The sequence below is a fragment of the Myiozetetes cayanensis genome, unplaced genomic scaffold (genome assembly GCF_022539395.1).
Source record: "Myiozetetes cayanensis isolate MyiCay16 unplaced genomic scaffold, myiCay2020 scf2-11, whole genome shotgun sequence".
NCBI classification, from domain to species: domain Eukaryota; kingdom Metazoa; phylum Chordata; class Aves; order Passeriformes; family Tyrannidae; genus Myiozetetes; species Myiozetetes cayanensis.
The window spans coordinates 104,056,236-104,072,177 of NW_026087411.1; the positions used below are offsets into that span (position 1 = coordinate 104,056,236).

General features: G+C 40.3%; 2 protein-coding genes across 6 annotated transcripts in view; one reads left to right on the forward strand and one right to left on the reverse strand.

The window, feature by feature from the left end:
- VSNL1 (visinin like 1) overlaps positions 1–8,843 on the forward strand; it is a 91,455-nt gene extending 82,612 nt beyond the window's left edge. For both annotated transcript variants that reach the window (XM_050316617.1, XM_050316618.1), the window contains exons 3-4: positions 5,951–6,166; positions 7,070–8,843. In XM_050316617.1, coding sequence (XP_050172574.1) covers positions 5,951–6,166; positions 7,070–7,267 — 414 coding nt within the window. In that variant the 3' untranslated portion in view covers positions 7,268–8,843. The remainder of the gene's footprint in view (positions 1–5,950; positions 6,167–7,069) is intronic.
- A 1,901-nt stretch (positions 8,844–10,744) lies between these two features.
- SMC6 (structural maintenance of chromosomes 6) overlaps positions 10,745–15,942 on the reverse strand; it is a 42,026-nt gene continuing 36,828 nt past the window's right edge. For all 4 annotated transcript variants that reach the window (XM_050316585.1, XM_050316587.1, XM_050316588.1 and 1 more), the window contains one exon: positions 10,745–15,188. In XM_050316585.1, the coding sequence (XP_050172542.1) occupies positions 15,080–15,188 (109 nt within the window). In that variant the 3' untranslated portion in view covers positions 10,745–15,079. The remainder of the gene's footprint in view (positions 15,189–15,942) is intronic.

The following is a 15,942-nucleotide window of genomic DNA, read 5'->3' on the forward strand; positions in this document are numbered from 1 at the left end:
ATTTAATGAAGGAAATACTCAAATCCAAATCTTGTTTGGGAACTCATATTTCCCTGATCCATATTGTGCTGTAGCCAGTGCGTTCCTCTGAGCTGCCTGTTCATCTTGTCTCAGATAGGGAAGGGAGGCAAGTGTGAGGTTTCCACATCCAAGCTGATACCTCTGAGCAAGGAAAGGATGCTGCATCATCCCACTGCTGTGATTTGCCTACAAAAGCCTGTTTTGTAGGCAAGCCCTGAAAACACTCCAGGCAAAAGTATGCAGAAGATAGCTGGGCCTAATCAGAGAATTACAAGGGCTAGAAATCTCCCTGCTTAGGACTGGGAGAACTTACTTTGCAATTAAACCCATAATTTAACCTTAATGATCTGCTTGCCATATAGCCAGGCAAAGGAGAAGTCTCTGACACTTGACTGCTTCAGGTGGTTCTTTGGAGTCACCTCTCCAGTGACCAATGCACATCAGTGATCCAGGGTGATGCTGTGGCTCTCACACCCACACAGGCTCCTGCTCACAGCCCTGACCTGCTCAGCCTTGCCTTGTCCCACTGGTCCCTGTTAGTCCCCATCACCCTTGGTGGGATGATCTCTGCCAGCCTTCTCTGCTCCAGTGTGGGGCATGGAGCAGCTCACATCATCTCGCATTCATTTCACTGACTTACTCCAGAAAATAAGGGTGAAATATAACCTGAATAAGAGGGGCACATTGTGTCTTATCCACTTCATAATCTGCACATCCCCAGGAAGTCTTGAAAATGTTTCTTTTATCTATTTTAAAGGTGTTTTTGTCCTGACCTGCCCTTGAGCTGTGTAGTCACAGTGCAGTCAGATCTCTTGAGAAGGACAGATGTACTGCTGGATCTTTTTGTGGTGGTCTGGTAGTGCCCTTGTTATATTAGTTTTCATTTTTTTACAAGGAGGTGCTGGCAGGGACAGGCTGCAGCCCTGTGGGTCACCCTGGTACCCAACAGGTCCTGACAATCACAGCCTGGACATCTCTTCCCCTTCTCACTGCCTTAGAACTTGAAGTGCAAGAGTCGAGTACATTGCAGTAAGTTACAATTATTTTTTTTTTTTTTTATAAAGGGGACAATTAATGAGTAATCCTTTTTGTTATTTCCTCAACTCCTGTGTTTGTACTGCTGGCAGGAATCCAGAACTCCATCCTCTTACAAAACTATCAAGCAGCAGTCAGCTCCCCAATCATCATAGGCATTCTCCCCAGTGACCTCAGCAACGAGGAGGTGTAAGACCAGGCTTGACCAGCAGCTGTCAGCATCTGGGTTCAAATTTAAGAGCTTGCTATAAAAAATACCTGAATGAGCTTCCAAAAACAGCCAAACTCTCTGATTCTCAGAGTGCTCATGTTCTCCACTAACAAAGGTGAGCTGAGTGCCTAGCAAACTTACAAAAGGGGGGAAATAAAACCTAATAAAGTAGATAAGAAGGGTAAGTAACTCCTTCCTAAAACATAACAACATCAATTGTGTAAGGATTTTTGATGGCAGCCATTTGTGAGGCATGTTTTCACATGCTGGTCCCTAACAATACTTGTGCCCCCTCATCCCTCTTCACTGTGCCAGCCCTCAACAGAGCTGGTAGTGCTGAGCCCCAAATGGGGCATCTCCTTTGCCAAGGGAATCAGCAACTGCTTTTTCCATCTTCTGCAAGCCTGGGATACAGAAGCATTGTACCACCTTCTGCTTCCCTGCCTGCTGTTCTGCGCTCCAGCTCCCACCTTGGTTCTGGAAGCTGTGACCTCACATCAGTGACCTCACATCAGTGACCTGGCACCATGTAGGCAGCGTGTTCTGCTTTCTCTGCACTAGTGTAATTCTGGTTTTCTCTATTTCATAGCAGAATTTCCCTTTTAACAGAAATGCATCTCAACCATGATAAAACATCACATGGAAAACAAAGTACCACTCGGACCAGTCTATAGATTCACTCCACTTCACCTTACCAAGGAAGGAGAGACCCTTCTGTTTCCCACCCTCTCCATCACTGGGGAATTTAGGGAAGTTGACTTTGGGATTTTTTTCTTTATGTTTTAGCCATATGCTAAATTTTTAGCCATATGCTTTAGCATATGCTTTATGCTTTTGCAATAATTTCCCCCCAAAGATGATCTGAATAGAGTTCATCACTGAGTTGCCTGTGAACGGCATCACTTCAAAGAGGCTAAAGCAGCAGCAGCCAAGCAGATAAATATTTCCAGGTATTTGATCAGTTTTCCCAAGAGTTATATACAATTTGTAGATGATATTCGCTAGATACTCTTATTCCAGACCATTTGAATACCCCCCATATACCAGAAAGGTGTCCAGAAACACTGTGGGAGCTAAGAATCTGCAAGACAATCCTCTCCTCCAACACTTAAAAGCAGAATAAGGGAATTTATTTTAATTTTCCTTTTTCCTTTCCTAATTGGCAGTTGACTGTAGAGATAACACTTTGTTCACACCCCAGCACGTTGATCTAACTGGTTAGAAAACACACCAAGCAAGAAATAAATCATAGAATGGTTTGAGTTGGAAGGTACCTTAAAGATCGTCTAGTTCCAGCCTCCTGTCATGGGCAGGCACACTGTTCACTAAACCAGGGAGACCTTTCACTAGATGAGACTAGAGAAGCAGAAACAAAGGAATGAACAGTGCTGGGTAACCCATGGCACTGGCTGCTGTGAAAAAGCCTGGGCTTTTTTGTTGTCTTGATTTCTGGAGGAAGCGGGTAAAGCAGGAGGCCATGCTGGTGTGCAGAGTGGACTTTTCAGTGGTAGGCTGCAGTAGAAGGGAACTGGTTACTTTGATGTGTAGACTGATCACCTGGACAAGGGTTTGCAGAGAAGGCTGAAGGCACCAACCCTCCCAGTGGCTCCAGCATCTGAAAATCCACTGTGTTTCTTTACTTGTGTCTGAGGTATTCACTGAGCTCATGCCAGAGGCAGACTAAACCATCCCCTTCATATTCTCCCCGACAAAAAAATGGGTGTTTCTCTTCCAGAGATCCCTGTCTCCCATTGTCACTTGGCTCAGACTATGCTGAAAGTAACTGAAGCCTGTGCCTTTATACTTTGCTAAGGCCTCACTCTGTTTTAATAGTCAAATAATGTTTTACCAGGGCTGGCTTTTTTTACTCTGTAATTGTTTTAGTTTTCTTTTACTCTATGTCTTATTTATGAATTGTTTCAAAACAGGCCAATGGAATTTTTCAAGTAGGTTTTTAAACAAGTTTTGACAATGTTTTTCAGTTGTTCTGAGCTTAAAATAACACAAATCAGCAGGTACAGACTGGAGAAGAGTGTCTTCAGCCCTTATGGACCTTTTATTGCATTTACTCCCTACAGGAATGCAAATAGAAACAAAAAAATTAAAAAAGAAGCATCAGTTCCATTTTTTTTACCTAAGCCAGGGCTTAGCTCTGAGCAGTGCCACCACTGTCCTCACCTCAGAAGTGAAAAATTTATGATGTTGTCTCTGATAAAACAATTAGAAGGATGTTTTTCTCCCTACTACATGGTTAAGGGTGTAACTGGCAAAGAGGTAGTCACAGGTTGCTGATGTTCCTCTAGTGGAAGACTGAACAAAATGTTCAAGAATAATTTAAAAATTATCTTTGGCACCTCCAGCCACTGACCCTCCTAATTCCCTGCTTTGTTCTTGGGCTCTTGCATGTTTTTGGGTGCCTGCCATTTGCTAGCCTTTTGTGTAGGTGTGCTTCTTCATAAGAATTTAGTTCTTTGGTCCCACCAGTACATTTTTGCCATTTCTGTATTTTGGTTCTCTAGACATTAAAAAGAACGGTCCCAGTTCCCTCCAGCTATTTACCTTTCTTTTACAGGGACTGTAGAGTGACAGTCACAGGAGTACAGATCGATCAGCATACTCAGCAATAGTCAGCTCTGAACAAAAATACCTGGAAGACTGTAAAATTTTGAAGTATTTTGTTCTGTAACACATATGCCACAGGATAGTCATCAGTACAGATTTAAAAAGCGAGAGACATGTCTTTCCTCCTTTGAACAGCCTCTCAAGAATAGAAGTGGAGGTCTTGGAATTCATGGTGGAGTACAAGGCATGAGAGCCATTTTTTAAACTCTCACCTGTGGTCTGCCCATTCATCTACACTCACATGTAAAATTAAATATCATCTATGTTAACATCTGCAGTTGGTACAGGGGTTGGAGGAGGGAGGTAGCTCATGGACAAGAGGAAGCAGTGAGAAGGATTTTCAATAACCTGCAAATAACGTTCAGGTTTTGGATTCACAGTCACAAAACTTCCTTCTGACCCAGCTGAACGTAGGACTGTGAGCTCAAGGAGTCTTCCCACAGAGGAAGCTCTCTTTGCTTTGACAAAAGTTTGATACTTGGAGAAGGGAGATGGGCATATTTGATACCACTTCTGGGCTGATACAGCAATTTTTCATCCCCTTTGGAGTAATTCACAACAGGACAATATTCTGAATGGATGGAGCTGGGCAACATTTAACAACAACCTTGCTCTCTCTTTTGAGGGGAAGATTTTACAATGACTATAATGCACTGAGCCAGAGAAACAATTGTTCAGCAACGCAAAGGTCTTCTAGAATGATGTCTGAAAAGTTGGTATCAGAGAAAAGAGTAAGTTAAAAGGAACCTTTCAGGTTAGGACCCCCCTGGAAACACAGCAGGGGCTCCTGACATGACCCACACAGCCACATAGTGCAGGCAGCTGGCTGTGCACTAAGTTTTGCATTTTTAGGGTGAGACAGTATCCAAATGACTATTTGGCTTCCTGAAAGGAAAAGCAGCAAAGATGTGCCATATTTAGTCAGGCAGTTGTCAGTGCTGGTTTCTGTATATGCTCCAGTATCCCCCAAATACCCCATGAAATTTGAGTGTATTGTTCAAGAGCATTTCACAGGTGACCACAGCAACCATGAGCCTGCAGAGGAAGCTCCAGACAGGGAAATGTAAAAGAGTAATAAATGCAGTTGCACTTTCCTGGCTGCCACTGAAGACTTTCGTTCAAACTGACATTATTAAATGCAGTACTTACTAAGAACTGGAATTTATAAAAGCACAAACTAAGATGGCTCTCAAATGGGGAGTAATGCATGTTTATATATTAGCAGCATGAAAAGCTCCATGAAATTGTGCTGGGAATATAGAAACAAACATTGTTTGTGTATAGTCCCTGCACTGTCATGGGACCTCAGCACTGATTTAAAATTGCCTTTCCTAAGGGGTGCATTTTCTCGAGTCTGGCCCACATAAAGAACAACTACCAGCTCAAATGTCTTAAGCCATACATTTCCTGAGGGGAAAATACATCAGCTGAAAACCTATATGTTATAGTTACTTAAAATATTCTGTTAACTTACAGTCAGTTGCCGTGTTCACTGATAATGGATATTAAACACGAAAAGCATTGCACAGTATTGTTTAACTGAATCTCAGTTCTCATCTTATGTACTTGAATGTTGGCTGGCAGAACAGAACATATGTTCATGGAGTTTTTTATATGTGTGGATTTTTTTTTTTTTAATAAATGAAGTTATATAACAACAATCCCACACATACACTTGGTTGCAACATGTAAAAGCCTGGTTAAAATATTGTTGAAATGCACCCTGGTTGCTGTATTTCATAGTCAGAGAATATTACACACAATCTCCCATTTACATCCATTTACACTTCATTTTAAGGTTCATCTAGTTAATTTCGCTTTAAATTAACATTAAATGTATTTGTTATATAGTCTGTGGTAAAGTGAGAGATTTTTGTAGAAATAGATTTTTTAGTAATCATTCCAGTGTAACTGTTAGGGAACCCTCCATTGCAGATCCTCAGCTTTCCACACAGCTCACCAGCCACTCTTCATAAATGCCTCACTGCGATATTTTGCAGGTTGGTATGCAGCTCACTCCTCTGCATTACCCACAGTTCTCTGAATTATTTTATTTTGCAGTTCTTCCCATATGGAGATGCTTCAAAGTTTGCCCAGCACGCCTTCCGAACCTTTGATAAAAACGGAGATGGGACCATCGACTTCAGAGAGTTCATTTGTGCCCTGTCCATCACCTCTCGGGGCAGTTTTGAGCAAAAGCTGAACTGGGCCTTCAACATGTATGACCTGGATGGTGATGGTAAAATTACAAGAGTGGAAATGCTGGAAATTATAGAGGTGAGATCAATATGACACTCAAAAATAACATGTCAGAACATCAATAAAATTTGATTCCTTGTTCATACAGACTTCAGATGTTACACCAGAGGCTGTTGTCATTAAAAGCACACATGGCACACATTCATCCTACTCTAACTCATGCCGAAGTGGCAAAAGCACTAACATATTAAAAGATGTAATCTTGGAGAATTGCAGAGAGTACATATGTGCATATAAGCTTTTAAATATCAAGAGATTTTTTCCTAATGAATGGATTAACCACAAGAACTGCCCAGCACAGGATTTAGAAAGCCCATCTCAAAGTCACTTGACACCCATGAAATTACTGAATTGTAGCTCAAGTAGCTGAAACCCTACCAGAGATTAACTTCAGATGATTACAGAAATTTACAGGGATAACAACACGCTATTTTAAGTGAGCTCTCACAGATGGGCTTTAAGATGACCACAACACGTAAGAGGAAGGATAAAGTTTACCGCCTTCATCATCTGCCATCTACTTGCCACAGTAGTTAATACCAGATTGTGGCCACATGTACACACAGAAACCTATTAGGTGATTACTTCTAAAATTCATTATTCAAAATTTATGTGAAATACTTCAACTAAGCACTTGACCCAGAGAATAAGTTACAAGAATAAGCACTGTGAAACAGTAAGTGACAGAAATTCATTCCAGGATGCAAAATGTAACTACCAAAATAAACCTACATCTAAGGAAAGTAAAATATATTCTGTCTTGTTTTAAGTATCTGGACATTGGATCCTAAGAAAAAAAGGAAAAAATATTTCGAGAAACTGGCAATCATTTTATTGTTAGAATAGATTTCCAGAATTTGATCACAGCAAAAAATTAGATTGAATTTTATATTAAATTTTACGTTTGGTTTCTTTCCAAAGGCCATCTACAAAATGGTGGGCACTGTGATAATGATGAAGATGAATGAGGATGGTCTGACGCCTGAGCAACGGGTAGACAAGATCTTCAGTAAGATGGATAAGAACAAAGACGATCAGATCACACTGGATGAATTCAAAGAAGCTGCAAAGAGTGATCCGTCCATTGTATTACTCCTGCAGTGTGACATTCAAAAATGAGCTTGTGTACAACGCGTCATAGACTGCACAGAAGTTTAATGTTCCATTCAGTTTGCAGCTATTTCCACACACACAAAAATTTGCTTGGACTACCTATAAATGGACTTGCTTCTTGTGTTTGAAACACTTGTGTGCATGAGAATGTCATTTGCTAAAGAATTTTAAAAGTATATATTATAAAAATAAACTGCCACAACGTGATGTGTGCAATGTCATTTCATAACAACCCTCTTCCTCTGAAGCCTGTGCAGCAGGCCTGTGCTGCAGTGAATTATATTATTTATTGTTCATGTTTTACTGATGCTAGCTCTGTGTCTCCTAGACTGAGTAATGTTAGTGACACTGAATTCCCATGGCAATGTTAACTGTTTATTATAAATCATGTCACCATTCTGCTGTAAAGTAGTACTGGACAGACAGAGGGGAGAGCTCTTCGGCTCCCGAGTCTGATCCACACGTGCTTGTATTGTCAGTGGATATAAATGTACTTCATTTGCATGCCTTTTAGGTTTGCCTTAATTCTTACCTCATTTGCATCCCTTCAATCTGGAAAGAGCTATGTCAGAGGAATGCAGTATATTTAAAAAAAAAAAAAAAAAAAAAAAGAAAATCCTGCTAAAATTATCCCTTTAATTAAGAATATATAAAATATATATATATAATGTTTAAAATATTGTTTTATTGCAAGTTTAAAGGTTTTATTGGAAGTGTATTGATCTTTGCCAGAATTTTCAAAAGCTTCCACAGAGGTTGCAATATATATGTCCCAAAATAAATTTATAACATTTGATCTTTTCCCCTAATTCTTATTTCATGTCTTCAGCATGGTAATAAAAAAAAAAAAAGTTCAATCTCTTTAATTATCTGTCAGTGTACACTGGGAAATATATATTTCATTATGAAAGCATGAAGAAAGATACTTTGCACTCACTCACTAGAAGATTCGTATTATATGAAACCAAACGTTGTAGGTTCTTGTATTTACCAACAGAGCAGCTGTTGGTGCTCTAAGATGTTACTGCTAAGATCTAACAGCACACCTACTAGACTTGTGCTGATGTAGCTTTTTAAATTAGCTGCAAGTTAAATACAGTTTATTGCTTGGTCTAAACCTGTTTTTTAAATGTTTTTCCTTCCTGAAGTAAGAGTCTTTCCTCTTACTGTATGATACTAAACTACTTTGGGTTTAATATAGAAAGACATGTTAAAAATCATTACTGACAAATGAACCATAAAGTATGATGATAAAGGAGGGACAGTGAGGAGAACCATCTTCTTCCTCACTTCTGTGTGCACAAATCAAGTTTCCCTCTATCCTGTGACAAGTGTAAGTTCTGCACAGCCCTGGGAAAGAAGTGAGAACTATCAGACTGCAGCAACTGCAAATAAAAACTTTCCTATGCCCCATTTCCCTGGTGCTCTAAACAGTTGGTTGCTTGCTGGATTAAAACAAAAAAAATCAACAATCTGAACATCTTACAATTGCATGTTTGCTATTTCTTCTTTACCTTATGAAGAAACGAGAAGTTATTCTTAATAGATAAAAATCAAAAAATAAAACATGACACAAACCAAATCATTCTCTGTATTTTCAAATGTAAAAAGTGAAGCTCATCTTAAAACTAAAGGGAAAAGAAAGCAAGCAAAAAAAAAAAATGGTTTTACACAGCTCTCTAAGAAACATTGCTGGGGGGAGCACAGAATCAATTGCTGCCACAACCACAGCCATTCTTTCATCTTTTCAGTTTCTTCATATTCCAAACAAACAGCAAATGGCAGAAGTTTCAACTACATTTTCTAATACCAGAATTTCACTTAGACTACACAGATAATAGTCTTAGCTAACTAGAGAATGGTATACTTTATGTATTTGGCTATAACTTAAAAATAAAAGACACATTCTGAAAATTACATACTTTTGAGAATGATGTGCCCACACCAAATACATCTCGGCATTTATGCCTCTGGTTTACATATACTTATTAGAGGAGCAGTACCTCATTCTACATTTCTCTGCATCTTGAATTTATGTAGCTGGACAGGATCCATTTACTTTAGTGCAGCATTAAGCAATGCATTGCCATCCAAAATGGTCAACACCTCAAAAATGTAGTCAAACTCAACAACGTAACATCTCTCTATGTAGCCAAACAAGTAAACTCTGTATTTAAAGTACCAAGAATATGATAGTTTTGAGACCTTAGTAGGATTGCTACCAAAATAAGAGCATCCATGCCAGTGCTTCAATATTTTTTTATTCAGAACTAATCCTCTACCATGAAAACAATTGCCTTTAATAATTATACAGTCAGGTACATCAAGTACATCAAGTACAGTGGCAGATTAGAATAAATACAATATACTGATATGAACCAAAGACCAGAATTGATGCCAACTGCTCTAACATTTCAAGTAAGTCTATAAAAAACTTGGGAGAAAGCTGAAGTGTTAGTTCAATGAGAATGCACTAACTTTCCTTAAGCTCTCTTTTCCACAGAACTCATTATGGAAGTACTAATCAAGATAAATGCTTTACTCTTTCCTGCTTCTGCACTCTTGCATTTTTTTTTTTTTTTAGGGGATGCTGAATAAAATCAGGAGGAAATAATGCTATGCCATTCTATCACCTCATACTGTAAAAGGGTCTGAAGCATACTCTGGTTCCATAGATTCATAGACTGGTTTGGGTTTGAAGGGACCTTAAAGATAATCCAGTTCTACCCTCTGCCATGGGCAGGGACACATTCCACTAAACCAAGCTGCTCAGTTTCAGTCTGGTCTTGAACACTTCCAGGGATTGGGCATCCACAACTTCTCTGGGCAACCTGTTCCTGTGCCTCACCACCCTCCCAGTAAAGATTTTCTTCCTAATATCTAATCTAAATCTACTTTATTTCAGCTTAAAGCCACTCCCCCTTGTCCAGTCACTACATGCCCTTGTAAAAAGTCCCTCTCTAGTTCTCTGGTAGCCCCTTTAGGTACTGGAAGGTGCTATAAGGTCTCTCTGGAGTCTTCTCCAGGCTGAACAACCCCAGCTCTCAGCCAGTCTTCATAGGAGAAATGCTCCAGCACTATGATCAACTTAGTGGTTCTTCACCAGCTCTCATTCCAACTGGTCAATTCCACCTGGTCTTTCCTGTGTTGGGAATCCCAGACTTGGACACACTACTCCAGGCAGGATCACAAAGGCAGAGTAGAGGATTAGATTCACCTGCTGACTTGCTGGTTCCAGACAAGTTTTGGCAAGTATGCACTTTTCCTGGTACTCCCCCTTGCCCCACACAGTATTTTCACATAATCCTAAAGGTGCAAATACCTTTAATTATGGAGTTATGGAATTGTTCAATTTGATAGGGACCTTCAGAGATCTTTTGCCTAACTCCCTGCCTGAAGCAGGTACAAGAGTCTATTCAGACTCCAAAAGCCTCCAAGGATGGAGATTTTACATCCTGTTAGGGTAACATGCTCAAATGCCTCTTTATCTTCATCATGAACAATCTCTCCTGGTTTACTCAGCCACCTGGTCTACTGACACCTGACAGGATGCATCTGTCTCAGAGGGGGAAAAGAGCTCACAGGGCTTTAAATTAGTTTGGAAGGAGGAAAGGGAAAATACCAGGCTTGCCAGTGATGAACCAGTGCCAAAATTTGAGGAAATGAGCACTAATGGAATCCCTCAATCTGCCTCAAGAGGTGTTGGCTACAATGTACCACTCCTGAAATGTTTCTACACCAAAGCACACAGCATGAGGAATAAACAAATGATCTCAGAGCTTTGGCCCAGTCCCAGAGATTTGACATCACTGGCGTAAGTGAAACCTGATGGGATGAGACCTGTGACTGGAGTGCCCTGTTGGAAGGTTACAGACTCTTTTGGAGGGATAGGCAGGGCAGAGGAGGCAGAGTTACACTGTATGTAATGGAAGGGTTAGACTGTGTGGAGCTCACAGTTGGCAATGGCACAGCTGAGAGTCTCTGGGTAAGAAGCAAGGGGCAAACAAATAATGTTTGAAACAAAAAAGGTTTCATTGTGGGAGTTTCTACAGACCTCCCAGCCAGGACAGTGATGCCAATGAATTATTCTTTGAGGAACTAAGGAACAATTCCAAGTCAACTGCCCTTGTCCTTATGGACTTCTTCAACTTGGCAGAAATCAACTGGGAACATCACACTGCTGGTACAGCCTGGGCCAAAAGATTCCTAAAAAACCTGGATGACAACTTTTTGGAATAGGTCCTAAGAAGCCAACTTGGAAAAAGGCCCTCCTCGATCTGCTGCTTGTCAACAGAGCGGATCTCATGAGCAAAGTGGAGACTGGAGGCCTCTTGGCCACACTGACCGTGAAGTGATCGAGTTAAAAATCTCTGTTAACAGAAGGAAAAGTGCCAGCAAAACCTCAAGTCTGGCCACAATGAGAGCAGACTTCAGGCTGCTCAAGGAATTAGTAAGTAAAGTCCCCTGTGAGGAGGCAATTCTCAAATGCTGGAAGTCAAGCAGGTGAGGCAGAAGGCTGGCTTGGCTGAGCAGGGATCTTCCCTTGGAAATAAGGCAAAGTAGGAAGGTATATACCCAGTGGAAGCAAGGTCAAGTGACATAGAAAGAATGCAGAGATTCTGCTTGACACGGTAGGGAGAAGATCTGTGCAGCCAAAGCTGAACTGGAGTTGAAGCTGCCAGAAATGTGGGGGACAATAAAAGATATTAATGGCAAAAGTCAGTGTAGAAATAGCACTGGTCCATTACAGGATGAGGATGGTCAACTCAAACAGAGACAGAGACAAGGCAGAGGTGTTTGAGGCTTTCTTTGCCTCTGTCTTCAACATGGATGACGGACCAAGGGGGGTCTCAATGGCTGGGCTGGAGGACAATGACTGTGAGAATGATCAGCTCCCAGTTGATCCTGAAATTGTCCAGGATCTGCTGCTCCAGCTGGATTCCTACAAATCTATGGGGCCTGATGGGATTCATCTGAGAATCTGCAAAGAGGATGTCATCACAAAACCTCTCTTGATAATTATTTTTGAGGGGTCCTGGGAATCTGGGGAGGTCCCAGCTGACAGGAAGCGAGCAAACGTTGTCCCAGTTTTCAAGAAGGGCAAGAAGCAGGATCCCAGAAACTACAGGCCTGTCAGTCTCACTTCCAGTGCCTGGTAAAATCATGGAAAAGATTATTCTGGGAGGTATTGAGAAACACCTGAAAGACAATGCAGTCATGGGTCACAGCCAGCACAGCTTAACGAGAGGAAAGTCCTGCTTGTCAAACCTGATTTCCCTTTATGAAAACATAACCCACGTAGCTGATCAAGGGAGGCCAGCTGATGTCATCTTCTTGGATTTCAGTAAAGCTTTTGATACTATCTCTCACAAAATGTCCAGCACACAGCTGAATAACCGTGTGACCCAATAGGTGAACAACTGGGTCATGGGTCGGGCACAAAGAGTTACAGTGAATGGGGTGACATCAAACTGGTGACCTGTCACTAGTGGGGTTCCACAGGCCTCCATCCTCAGCCCAGTTCTCTTCAACATCTTCATTAATGACTTGGGCACAGGACTCAAAGGAACACTAATTAGGTTTGCTGATGACACTAAATTGGGAGATGTTGTTGACTCCCTTGTAGACACAGAGGCCCTGAAGAGAGACCTCGAAAAATTATAGAGGACTGGGCAATCACCAACCATATGAAGTTCAAAAATAGTGAGCGCCAGAACCTGCACTGAAACAGTGCAACCCTGGCTGTGTGTACGGACTGGGGAATGAGATGCTGGAAACCAGTGCCATGGGAAGGGACCTGGGGGTCCTGGTCAGTGGCCAGCTGAATATGAGTCAGCAGTGCCCTGGCAGCCAGGAGTGCCAACCGTATCCTGGGGGGCATCAGGCAAAGCATCCCCAGCTGGTCAAGGGAGGGGACTGTCCCGCTCTGCTCTGCAGCAGCCTCACCTTGAGTATTAAGTGCAAGTTGGGGTGCCACAACATAAAAAAAAGACATTAAGCTCTTAGAGAGCATCCAAAGGCTCTGGAGGGAAGCTGTACGAGGAGCAGCTGAGGCCACGTGCTCTGTTCAGCCTGGAGGAGACGGAGGGCAGACCTCACTGCAGTTACAACTTCCTCATGAGGGGAAGAGGAGGAGCAGGCACTGATCTCTTCTCTCTTGTGACCAGTAACAGGACTCAAGGAAACAACACAAAGCTGAGCCAGGAGAGGTTTAGGTTGGATATTAGAAAGAGGGTCTTCACCCAGAGGGTGGTTGAGCAGTGGAACAGGCTCCCCAGGGAAGTGGTGACAGCACCAAGCCTGTCTGAGTTCAAGAAGTATTTGGATAACACTCTCAGGCCCATGGTGTGATTCTCAGGGCTGTCCTGTGCAGGACCAGGAGTTGGATTCCATGATCCTGAGGGTTCAACTCAGCATATTTTATGATTTTATGATTCTATGAAGCGTATTTCCTTCAAGTCTTACCTAGCTTCCATATTTTAAAGAAACCTGTAAGTTTTAATACCTGCTTGTGTAAAAACTGAACAATATTAAAAAACACACAATACTGTGCAGCAACTGAAAACAAATTATGCTACAAAGTTGAGTTAAAATTTACACTACAATAAGGTTTTACTGAGGAACTGCTATTCAGTAAAAAACTGCAAAAACTGCAGAATATTGTTCTCTGAGAAGTCTTAATGGCTTTTGTATCCCCATAACATAAAAAAAAAAAAAAAAAAAGAAGAAGAAAAAAGTATGTCTAATAGCTGAACTCTATAAAATGTGGGTTTTTTTGAAGAGCTGCCAATAATTTCAAGTTCCTGGACAAAAAAAGAACAGGAGAGAAAAAAAGTTAATTTGGGGGAATTTGAAAAATCTGGTTCTTTTTTCTCTCTCTTATCCCCAATAAATGCTTGCAATATTTAAATAAATCAAGTTTATTTTAAGTGCTCTAGCACAGTCCCAGGAAGTGTGGGACTATGGGAAATACAGGTCTACAATGCTGTAGTAAAATTACTGTATTATTTCCCAGAATTCTTACTCTATTCCTCTATATTGGAAGGACTTGTCTCTATAGTTTGTTCTAATACAATGAACATCTAGAGACTTATTCTCCATCTGGAAACTCTGAGTGTACAAGAACTCAGTTTACTGGAATTAAGAATCTAAGTTTATAAAGCCACAGCTTGCTAGGTGTTGTAAGCTCACGTCCAAAAAAACTCAAACTCTTTAGGAAAAGAAAAAAAAGCACTTGTTTCCACTCCCAGAGAATATACTGTAAATAAATTTTTCCCTTCTCTACTTATGAAACCATAAGTACTAATAGTTTCTCATGTTCAGCTGCTGTGGTTCCAATGGAAAATCAATGAAACACATTATACTGCATGTATTAATTAGCACATGTTTAAGAAATAAAGCAGAACTAGGAAGAAACCAGTATTTTTAACCTAATGCTAATTCTAAATGTGTAGAGACATTAAAACATTACCACAAGTATCAGTTCAAACTGTTTATTAAAATATTACTCAATAGTTATACAAAATATATTTCAACTTTTCCAGAAGAAAAAACAGAACAACTGATAAAAAAATTCTATTAGTTGGTAGCTAAAAATATCAACTGAACATTCAAAATTTTCCCATTATACAAACTCTCTCTATTCTTGGTCTGTGAACACACAAAGTGAATTCTTTAAAAAATAATAATAACAATACAGAAACATCTTCCTGAGAGTATGTAACAAAACATCCCCTTCTTCAGCATCAGGAAGCAATAACTTTACAAATACTATTCCACATTTGTGCTCAACAGTATGCCATATTCACAAAGAGATACTTATTGATCTTCATCACGGCCTGTCTCATTTTGGAAATTCAATTGTCTTTGGCCTCTTTCAGGGTCTTGCAAGCAGAGGATTCGAATATGGGGAATCGTAGGCAGAGAACTAAAAATAAAGTATGCATCATTTAAACAGTGTTTCTTCTCCACAAATTTTAGTATTTCCATTTGATTCTTTCCATTACATATTTTCCTTTAAATAACTCCATCTTTTTAATTTGACAGTCTTAAAAAACAGCAACATGGGGTGAAATTCAGGTTTTACTGAACTGATACTGGACCCAGACTTCAGTAAAAGCTTGAGGTAAAGACAAGGACTGATTTCCATCATGTGATTTCTAACAATCAGACTACCTTAATTAGAGAAAAGGTACTTTTACAAAAAACCTCCAAATGAAACAGTGATGAAATGCAGTTTGTATTTCCCTTACAGATCCTTATAGGCACTATATACATGTGCAATCACTCGCATTATACTAAGAATGAGCAAAGTCACTAAATATACATTTACATAGGCTTCTACACTGATCATCCTAAATTATTTTTTCTTGAAGGTGCCTCCAGACGTCTGTTAAATTTAATATTTGCTGAAGATGCAACATGTAACAATGTAACAAAAGCAAACTGCACTTGATTTATTACTTTTAAAAAGTAACCATACAAAAAATTCCAGTATGTTTATTAATTTCAGAAAACCTCCACAAAAGCATTTCCACTGAAATAAAACCAGAATACTACTATCCTACTTTTTATATACTCTAGTGAGGGAAGACAATTAAAATAAATCAACTTCATTTTGAAGCCTGATTAATTATCCTCTTCAGGCTTCACTGGTTACATTGGGTTAATAGAGAGGAGCT